General features: G+C 67.9%; 2 protein-coding genes across 2 annotated transcripts in view; one reads left to right on the forward strand and one right to left on the reverse strand.

Moving 5' to 3' along the window:
• Positions 1 to 453, reverse strand: part of CLU (clusterin) — a 5,314-nt gene extending 4,861 nt beyond the window's left edge. Inside the window, 1 exon segment of the mRNA XM_086460510.1 lies at positions 146 to 453. Coding sequence (XP_086316636.1) covers positions 146 to 453 — 308 coding nt within the window.
• Positions 454 to 3,311: 2,858 nt separating this feature from the next.
• On the forward strand, positions 3,312 to 9,780 carry SCARA3 (scavenger receptor class A member 3). Its single transcript, XM_086460511.1, has 7 exons — positions 3,312 to 3,476; positions 4,701 to 4,943; positions 6,080 to 6,266; positions 6,335 to 6,454; positions 6,987 to 7,085; positions 7,516 to 8,559; positions 9,341 to 9,780. The coding sequence occupies exons 1-7, from the start codon at positions 3,312 to 3,314 to the stop codon at positions 9,778 to 9,780; spliced, it is 2,298 nt and encodes a 765-aa protein (XP_086316637.1).
• The last annotated feature ends 576 nt before the right edge of the window (positions 9,781 to 10,356 follow it).

Genomic DNA, 10,356 nt, shown 5'->3' on the forward strand with positions numbered 1-10,356 from the left:
TGATCCGCGCTCCCCCCAGCCCGCCCGGGGGGTGCGGGGGGTCTCTCCCTCGGCCCCGGCCCCGTCTCAGTAGCCCCCGGCGGATGGGGGCTGGGGGGGGGGGCAGGGGCTTCACCAGCCCCGCCGCCCCTTGCCCAGGGCTCACCCCCCGCTCTGCTCCCGCAGCCCCCCGCGCCCGGACGAGGGGACATCTCCGCGGCAGAGGAGGGGACATCTCCGGAGCCACCTCGGCCCGCGCTTGGCGCCGTCCTTCCTCTTCCTCCCCCGGCTTCGTAACCCTTCGGCGGCTGCTGCTGCCGGGGCTGGCACCGACGGACACCCCCGGTCCTGGGCATCATCCTCCCGTCCTGGACATCGTCCCCCCGTCCTGGACATCGTCCCCGGTCCTGGGCATCGTCCCCCCATCCTGGAGATCGTCCCCCCGTCCTGGACATCGTCCCCGGTCCTGGGCATCGTCCCTCACTCCCGGCCATCCCTCGCTCCTGCCGCAAGCCCTGTGCCGCAGCAGCGGGAGGCAAAGGCGAGGGGGCGGTGTGGTGACCCCCAATTTCCCTCCCGGTTTTCAGGGCAATGTCCTCTTTCTGTCACGGTTTGAGGCTGGGCCGGCCACTAACGAATGACAGACGCTCTCTATTAACCCCTCTCCCCTCCCAAAAGGCAAAAGGAGAGAGAACAAGGGAGAGAGACTTTACAGTTTGGAAAAGAAAACTAAAACAGCTTGAATGGAACAGTAACAAGAAAAGATAAGAATAAGGAAATAATGAAATATATACAGTATCTACAAATACATACAAACCCAATACCGAACCCAGCTCCCCCCACCCTGATGACAACACGTCCCCACCACGCTGCAGGGCTGGCACTGGGGCAGTCCCAGGCTGGACTGGGCAGCAGACAGGGACGGGAGGCAGGAGCTGGGCTCAGGCCCTGGATTCAGGGACGCACGGGGCGGGATGGACGACAGAAGGACAGACAGAGCCCTCCTCAGGTGTCGCCATCGAAGAAGAGAGCTTGACCCTGGGGACCCCTCAGCTTTCCACTGACCGTGCCGTCCGTGGGGTGGAACACTCGGTGGGTCAGGTTTGGGTCCCCTGGCCGGTTGGCTCCTCCCTGCAGGGGCGGCCTTTTTCGGGCTGGGGACCCTTTTCCCTCCCGCAGCCCAACACGGGCACAAGACTCAGCAGTGACCTTGGTCGCTGTAAGAACCAGTCCCAGGCAGGGCCTCTCTGCAGCCCATCCCTTGGGGCTGGCTGTGACCCTCAGGGGTTGGCACTGCTGGGAGCAGCCGCTGCCTGGGGAAACGTGCTGCTGGCTCAGACAGGGCCGTTAGTTGGAGGAGACTGGGCTGAAAAGTTAAAGCACTAAAGCAGAATTCGTTCTGGTTTAGCCTAAACCAGGGCAGACAAGCGTAAGGGGACAGACAAGTGTCACCTCCCTCAGCCCTGAGAGCGTCTTTCTCGACGGTGGATCTGTCGAACGCCTCCTTCGCCGTCCCCCTGGCAGCAGGCTCCCGAGCCAGGTTCGCCTTCACCTTTGGGGGCCGGCAGTACCTCTTCACCCGGCTGCCCCCGGGCTTCCACAGCACCACCTCCATCGTGCACCGGCGGGTGGCCCAGATGTTGTCCCAGCTGCCCCAAGTGGACAGACGTTGGGTTTTTTCCTACGTGGATGACATCCTCATCGCCGGGAAGAGCCCAAAGGAAACCGAAGCCCGAACGAGGCGAGTCCTGAAGCTGATCCAAGAAACGGGCTTCAAAGCCAAGTTGGAGAAGGTGCAGCTCGTCCAGCCCGAGGTGGACTACCTGGGGATGACGCTGGGGCCCGAGGGGCGAAGGATCCAGGCCAGCAAGCGGGAGGCCCTCAGCAAGGCGCCCAGCCCGCGGGACGCCCGCGGCCTCCGCTTGCTGCTCGGCAAGTTCAGCTCCTTGCAGGACCACATCCCCGGCTACCGGGCGCTGGCCCTGCCGCTCCACCGCCTCGCCGTGGAGCGGGGCGGGTGGGCGTGGGGCCCGGCGCAGGAGCGGGCGCTGAGCCGCCTGAAGCGCGCTGTCCTGGCTGCGCCCGCCCTGCGGTTCCCCGACGGGTCCCGGCCCTTCGTGATCAGGCCGACGGCCGGCGGGGAGGCGGCGGGGGCTGCCCTGCTGCAGGAGGACGAGCGGGGCTGGCTGGTCCCGGTGGGACACAGCTCCCGCGTCCTGAAGAAGCACGAGGTCTCCCACCCGCCGGAGGAGAAGGGGTGCCTGGCGGCTGCCTGGGCCGTGCAGGCGTTCCAGACCCTGACGGGGCCGGCGCCCGCCCTGCTTCAGATGTCCCATTCCCCTGGGAAGTACCTCCTGCGGGGCGAGGCGCTGGGGTCCAGCGGGACGGGCCCGCGCCCGGCGCAGTGGACTCTGCTGCTGGTGAACGGGGGGGCGATGGCGAGGGGACCCCAGCTGGAGCGGGGAGAGCCCCCTGGCACCCTGGTCCCCTCCGTGTCCAGCTGGGATTGCTGGGGGGTTTTAGGCAGGACTGGGGAGCGTTTGGGCAGGGCTAAGCAATGTGCAACCGCTTCTTGCTGCACTGTTCAAGGACAGGGAGGGAAGGCTTGCTGGCTATATTGGTTATGACTGGGATGGAGCTGGTTTTCTTGGTAGCATCCAGCATGGTGCTGGGCTCTCCAGCTGTGGCCCCAACAGTGCTGGGAGCATGGGGATGGTGTTGCCGTCCCCAGTCCTGCAGGGCTTGGGGGAGCTGGGCCGGCTTTTGCTGGGGACCGTGGGAGATGGTGAGCGATGGCCTTGGCCTCACTTGCTTTGGTTTCTTTATTTTCTTTCCCTCTTTTTCCACTTGATTTATTAAACAATTTTTGTCTCGACCCACAGGTTTTTTGGCTTTTCCTCTTCCTTTCCGCACTGGGTTGGCTGGGATAGAGTTAAATTCCTCACAGCAGCTTGCGGTTGGGGTTTGGGCTGAGAACAGTGTTGATAACAGAGGGATGCTTCAGTTATCGCAGCAGCCCCTGCACTGCCTCAAGGTCTTTTCTGCTTCTCACGCCCAGCCGGGGAATTGTGTCCGGCGGCTCAGCAGCCTTTGGGAGCGGTGGTGGAGGAGAGAGGGGCCACCAGTGTCCAACGCCTGAGTCTCAACCCCGTTAGCGACCTCCAGGCGATCTCCTGATGCTCCGCATGGTCTCCAAAGGGTCGTGGGTCCGTACCCTCCATCCCTCCTGATGGTCGTAGCTCTCCAAGCCCCTCTGCTGCTTAAAATCCATTTAGGCTGGAAAAGACCCTCCAGGTCACCAAGCCCAACCCTTAAACCAGGTGACGAAGGCGATGGAGGGCAACCACGAGCCCTGTGAGTGCGCAGACCCTGAGAACCCCCAGCTCTGCTCCACAGGCCGGTTGAAGCCACAGGAGCAGCGAGGCAGGAGCTGCGGGCTCACCTGGGGACCCCCCAGCAACGAGCTGCCCTTGAGGGCAGGACCTGGGGCACAGCCGGTAGCCCAGGGGCTGGTAGCCCAGAGACTCCTGGCAGGGACCCATCAGCCGCCCCAGCAGAGGTGTATTTAGCGCTGCTGCGGCGAGCCGGCGGCCCGAACGCTGAGCCAGCCCGGACCAAGAGGGCAACCCCGCCGCTGGTGTGGCACCGGCGTTTCGCCGGCCGGTCGATCCCGTAGCACGGCTGCACGCCCGGTGGGGAAACACCCGGAGAGGCAGCCGAGAGACCCCCAAAACGCTCCCAGAAATGGCCAGGGGGGTGAGGGGGAGGCTCCGGGACCCAAACCCACGAGGTGGCGATGCCCAGGAGCCACGTCCGAGCGAGGAGGGGGCGGGCGGGTGCTGGTGCGGGGAACACTCCAGAAACTGAACTAATCCAACCCGGAGGAGAGGGGCAGGGCTGGGCTGGAGCAAGCAGGGGGGCACTGCAGGAGGGGCGGAGGTTTGGCCGGCCGGAGACCCCCCAGTGTCCCAGAGGCGGCCAGGGGACCCGAGGAGGAGGAGGGAGGCCGTGCGGGGAGGAAGGCTGCCCCGGAGCCCGGCCGGGTCTCGGCAGAGGGCAGCAGCAGCCCGACAGAAAAGCCTCGGTGGGGAGGGGGTCTCGGCAAGGACCCCCCGAACGTCCCCGACTCCCGTGTCTCTGAACTGGGACCACCGCTCCAAACCAAAAGCCGTGAGCCAAACCACAGCACCCGGGGCCCAGCCAGGACCCCAGACCCCGAACTGCAGCACCCCATGTCCCTGACCCTGACCCAGGGGCCATACCCCGGACCCCAGCCCCAGCCCCCCATCTCCCCCTGTCCTTGACCCAGACCCAGGGGCCATACCCAGGACCCCAGCCCCATCTCCCCGACCCACATCCACGGGCCCCAAGCAGGACCCCAGCCCCCAGCCCCATCTCCCCACCTCCCTGACCCACGGCCAGGGACCATACCCAGGACCCCAGCCCCGTCTCCCTGACCCAGGGGCACATGCCCAAATCCCCAGCCCCGGCCCCAGCCCCCCGTCTCCCTAAGCCAGCCCCCCGAGCCCCGCTGCCCTTGGGCCAGGACCTCCTTCCCCAGCCCAGGACCCCTTCCCGACCCCCCAGCCCCCCCGAACGCGGCCGAGCGAGGCTGGCACGGCCCGGCCCGGCCAGGCCCGGCGCCGCTCGGACAGTTGGTAGTCATCAGGGCTGGAGGGAAGGCGGGCGGGCGCGGGACCGGCCTTTCTCCTCCTCCCCAGCCCGTTCCCCAGCGCCTCCTCGCCTGCCGGTGGCCGGTGTCCAGCCCGGCCGGGCCCTGCCGCCCCCCGCCCCCCGTGGGCAGAGGCCATGGGCGGGCGGGCCCCCGTGGGGCCGTTCTGCCGCCGCCGCTGAGGGCGCCCCGGGAAGGTTCGGGCGCGGGGGCCGGCGGCGGGGAGCGGCCCCGGCCGTGCTGGGCGCCCGCCGGGAAGAGACGCGCCGGGGCGGATGCGGGAACCGGGGCGGTGAGGCCCGGGCCGGGGCAGGATCGCACCCACCGCCCCCACCGGGGGCTATGAGAGGTGAGGGGGGGGCAGCGGGGGGGGCTGGAGCCGTGGGGAGGGGAGCGGGGCCGGCGGGGCCAGGAGGGGACAGCCCTGCCGGAGCTGGGGGGCTGCAGGCACCGGGGGGATGCGCCCCCCGAACCCCACCGCCGCCCTGCTCCCCACGGGGGGGGGGGGGTGTCCTCCCCGCGGCCGGGGGCTGAGCCGGCTTCGGCCGCAGCCAGGGACCCCCACAGCGGGGCGGGGGGCACCGGGGCCGTTGGGGGCTCCCGGGCGGGCGGCAGCGCTTCCCCCCGCGCTCGGAGCCCGTCGCTCGTTGGCTCCGCGGGGCAGAAAAGCAAAACTCGGGGCAGGCGAAAAGCGAAGGGCCGGGCCGGGGGGGGCCGGGGGGAAGGGCTGCCGCCCCCAGCCCGGCGAGCCCCCCCCGCCCGGAGCCGCTCTCCTGCCCCCCGCCCGCCTTTGCGTGGGGGAGGCCGGGCTGTATAAAGCCGGGGGTGCCGGTGCCGCGGTCACTCCGTCCGTGCCTGCGGTTCCCCCGGCTGGAAACCCTCCTTCTGCCGGCGAGGAGGTCGGGGAGGCCGCGGGCAGGGGTGGCCTGCGCTGGCGGGGGGCTGCGGGGGGCTCTCGGGCACGGCGAAGATCCCGGGGGGCTTTGGGGAGCCGGGGAGGGAGGCACCGTCCCCCTGCCCCAGGCACCTTCGGGGTCCGGTACCGGTGCTGAGCGCATCCCCCGTTCTGGGGCCATGGGCGGGATCCAGTGGGATCACCCCAACTTGCCCCACACGGGGACAGGGGTCCGGGCTGGGGTCTGGCGCGTGGGTTCTCTTTGCTCCCATGGGTTCTGCAAGAAGCCACGAAGCCCCTCGGGACAGGGAGCTGGGAGCCATCAGCTTCTCCATCACCCGCTTTTTGTCCAAATTCAACTCCATTTCCCCAAGTTTATGGTCTCGGAGTGCAAAGGTCGCAGCCGAGTCCCGCAGAAGCGGGCGGTGGAGCAGGGACGCGTCCCCATGGGCTGGTGCCACTGGGCTTTGGCCAGCTGAGGATGGCAGCGATGGCTCCCATGTGGCTCTCCCGCTTCTCCCCGGGGACACCAGGTCGCGGCAGGGCTCGGCAGCATCCCCCGGGCCCGCCGGCATCCTCGGGACTGGGAGCAGGGTGGGCAGCAGCAGGCAGGGCCCCGGCAGCGCCGGCAGCCCAGGTCCCTCCTGTGTTGGCTTTCAGAAGACGAGCCGGCGGGAGGCGAGGAAGAGGAGATGCCGACCTTCAGCTACCGACCGGGCGGTAAGAACGTCCCCCCCGGGGTGGGACTGGGGCGCGGCAGGGCCTGATCCTTCCCTCTCTGCGCTCAGGCAGGGCACGGACCGGCTGCAGCCAGTGCCAGAAGAACCTCTCCCTCCAGACAGCCGTCAAAGTCCTCTACGTCTTCTCCGTCCTCCTCATCGTGGCCGTGACCGTGCTGGCTGCCGTGGGTGAGCACGGGCAGGGTTGGGAGGTCCAGCTCCTGCCTCCCCTCCTGCCTTCCCTCCCTCCTGCCCTCCGCGGGGCAGCCCCACGGAGCTCCCACAAAGCACCTGCAGCAGCCAGGCATGGAGAGGAGCATCCAGCTCCCCCTGACCTGCCCCTTGGCCGCACGCGGGACTCCGCACATGATGCCACCTCACCAGGGGATGGCTTTACCCTCATGGGGACCTCAGGGACCACCTCAGATCCCAGTGGTTTCCACCCCATCACCTCCACGGCCAAGAAACAGCCTCCCAGGCTCGGCGGAGGGACAGCACAGCTCCCCAGTGCTGCACCCCTTGTAGACCTTAGCTGAGACCCAAACCCAAAAGCCCCTGGAGACACCCACCCCACGGGGCCAGCACCCACCAGCCACCCAGCCTGGCTCTTCAGGCCCTAGCCACCCTCCTCACAAGGGAACGAGCCCAGAGGAAAGGTGTGGAGGACGGTCACATCCCGGCGCCTGCCCACCTCCCCTGAGCCCCCACCTTTCCCCCGCAGTGTTCAAGAAAGTCGACTCCATCTCCAACGACATCAGCTCAGCCCAGACCTATTATGAGAAGAAAATTGTGTCCATCCAGGAGGACCTCCAGGGGCTGGGTGAGTGGCTTGGACCGCGACCTGGAGGTCTTCTCCGGGTTTCGGCACCACGTGTCCCTCCAGCTGAGCAGACCATGGGCTGAAGCATCTCCACTTTGCAGGTCCTGGGGTTCCCCCAGAGCCAAACCCCCACTTACCTCCCAGGGTTTTGGGGAAGGATGATGGCAGGACCCTGAGGGTAGGGTTGGTGGCGTTGGGCTTGTTGGAGAACTCGCGGCACAGGGGTGGCAGGGGCGGGATGAGGGCGGGAGCCGGTGCAGGCTGGTGGCATTGGGGTTGTCCCATTCGTGGCTCCGTGGTGCTCATCTCCAGGGCCTGCCAGGACAGACCGTGGGGAGGCTCCTTCCTCCGCTCTGGTCCTCAGCAGGAGGGTCTCCAGGCCCAGTGAGGGGATGGGGTGGGGTAACAGACCTCTCTGCCCTTCGGTCAGATGAGAAGACCTCGGGGAACTGCTCCCTCTGCCACGAGACAGAACAGCTGGGCCAGGAGATCACCAAGCTGCAGGGCGAGCTGGAGAATATCCAGAAGATGCTTTTGGTTCAAGAAGTCCTGCTTGACCAGACCTCCCAGACCCACGACCAGCTCTCATCCGCCAGCAACGAGATCACCAGCGAGGTGGACAACTGCTCCTTCTCCATCCGACAGGTCAACGAGAGCTTAGGGCAGCTCCTGGCCCAGGTCGGCGGCTGGCGGGTGGTCACCTCCCAGCTGGAGAGCTCTCTCAAGGGCTTGGCCCAGGAGCGCTACGATGTCCGAGCAGCCATGCAGCAGATGAACTTCACCCTGGGGCAGACCTCCGACTGGATCCAGGTCGTCCAGAGGAAGACGGACGAGGAGACGCTGACGCTGCAGAAGGTCGTCACCGAGTGGCAGAACTACACCCGCCTCTTCGGCGGGCTGCGGGCCACCTCCTCCAAGACCAGCGAGCTGGTGAAGAGCATCCAAGGCAGCGTCGGCGCAGCGGCTCGGCAGGTCAGCCAGAACTCGGAGAGCATGCACGACCTGGTGCTGCAGGTGATGGGGCTGCAGCTGCAGCTGGACAACATCTCCTCCTTCCTGGACGACCACGAGGAGAACATGAACGACCTGCGCTACCACAGCAGGTACACGCAGAACCGCACGGCCGAGCGCTTTGAGACCCTGGAAGGCCGCATGACGTCCCACGAGATCGAGATCAGCACCATCTTTGCCAACATCAATGCCACCGACAGCCACGTCCACAGCATGCTGCGCTACCTGGATGACGTGCGGCTCTCCTGCACCCTGGGCTTCCACACCCACGCCGAGGAGCTCTACTACCTGAACAAGTCCCTCAGCCTGGTCCAGGGCACCACGGACCTCCTGCGGGAGCGTTACAGCCTGCTCAGCGCCCGGCTGGACTTTGACATCCGCAACTTGTCCATGGTCATGGAGGAGATGAAGGTGGTGGACGTCCGGCACGGGGAGATGCTGAAGAACATCACCATCTTGCGAGGTGAGGTGCATCCCGGTGGGCACAGCCTAAGTCCTGCCCAGGGATGGGTTGGGGCCAGGCGTGTTGGGCAGGCAGTTTGGCAGGATGTTTCTTCTGTGGCTGAGCATGGTGGGATCTGGGCTCCCTGGGAGCGTCCTGCACCCAAGGCGGGTGGTGGAGGACCCAAACCACCATTGCTGAGGCAAAGGCAGTGCTGGGATGGGCACGAAGGCAGCCAGACCCTTGCCCATGGATGCAGAAGAGTCCTGGGGATGGAGCTGAGTGGACTCGGCTTCCAGAGCTGTCCCTGCATGGAGGGACAAGGACAGCAGGGAGGTGACCCATGTCCTTCCAGCACGGCTGGCCTGCACACTGGTGCCCATGACCCCTCTTGCTGGTCCTGGTGGAAGGGGTATGGCTGCCCCTGGATGAGGGTGCCCAAAGTTTCCCCAGGGGCTCGGGTGGCCCGGGGACACCTCCATCCACCCAGGGGGGCAGTGGGGCTGTCCCCACTCCACCATCAGCTCCACGGAGCCCACGGGCACCCTGGCAGCTTCCCGCTCCGCCACGGACCACCCAGCCCGGAGCCATTGGGCAACCACGTCCGCATCGGTACAGGGCTGCCCTCACTAACGAGCCTGGTTTTAGGGGGAGCCCCGTGGTGGCCCTGCGGCATCGTGTGGTGCCGGCTGTCTTTGGAGCCCACAGCGAGGGCTGCAGGGCTGGGGCATCTGCCCCCGTCCCTGCTTTGGGGTGCTGCCCCCCGCCATGCTTCCTTTTCACCCCCTCCTCTCCCCCCCAGGTGTGCCGGGCGTCCCGGGCCCCCGCGGCCTCAAGGGCGACGTGGGCGTCAAGGGCCCCCCAGGAAGCGAAGGAGAGAAGGGCGACGTGGGCAGCTTGGGCTCGCCAGGACCTCAGGGGCCCCCCGGCCCCCCAGGACCCCCCGGTCCCCAGGGCGAAAGGGGTCCCCTGGGCTCGAAAGGCTTCCCCGGCCTCAAGGGCGCCAAGGGCAGCTTCGGGCAGTCCGGCTCCCGGGGACAGGGGGGACTCAAGGGAGACCCTGGTCCCCCAGGGCCGGCTGGGGTGCCGGGGCCAGCAGGACCCGCCGGCCCGCAGGGCAAACCAGGGCTCCCCGGGACCCCCGGGGCTGTGGGCCCGATTGGCCTGACGGGGCCCAAGGGAGACCCGGGTTTGCGTGGCCCCCCAGGGCTGCCGGGACCCCCCGGCCCCCCAGGACAGTAACCCAGCCAGGGCACCAGGACGGCGGGGACGGGGGGTCCCTACCGCAGCCCCCCTGGACCCCCAGAGCATCCCCCACAGGGCTGTGAGGCTGAGCCTCGCAGGACGAGGGCGGCAGAGGGGTCCTGGTCCCCCCCGCCGTGCGAGGGTCCGGGGCTGGTCCCCGGCTCTCAGAGATGCTGCCAGCTCCGGGCTCGGGGTGGGGGGTCCCCACGGGACGGGGTGCAGCTGGTTTGTGCCCCTTCCCCCCGGCCCCAGCCCTGCTCGTCCCCCCCAGCCCCACGCTGTGCCCCCACTGCTTTCCCAGCACAATAAAGCTGTTTGGGGACAGGCGGCCTCTGCGCTGGGGACAGGGGGGCGGGGGGCACTGGGGGGCACTGGGGGGCACCCGCAGCCAAACTGCCGCTGGCAGTGGGGTGCAAGGGGTGGGGGGAAGCGTGTTGCACCCAGGTGCTGCACGTGTGTGCAAGAGCAAGGCTGTGTGTGCAAGCGTGTGCTGTGTGAGACGGGGGCTCTGACTGGGACCCCGCTCCCCCGCCTCGTCTCCCAGCAGAGCCCCTTCCCAGCCCAGCGCGGCCA

This window comes from Leptosomus discolor, chromosome 2 (genome assembly GCF_034619465.1).
Source record: "Leptosomus discolor isolate bLepDis1 chromosome 2, bLepDis1.hap2, whole genome shotgun sequence".
NCBI classification, from domain to species: Eukaryota; Metazoa; Chordata; class Aves; order Leptosomiformes; family Leptosomidae; genus Leptosomus; species Leptosomus discolor.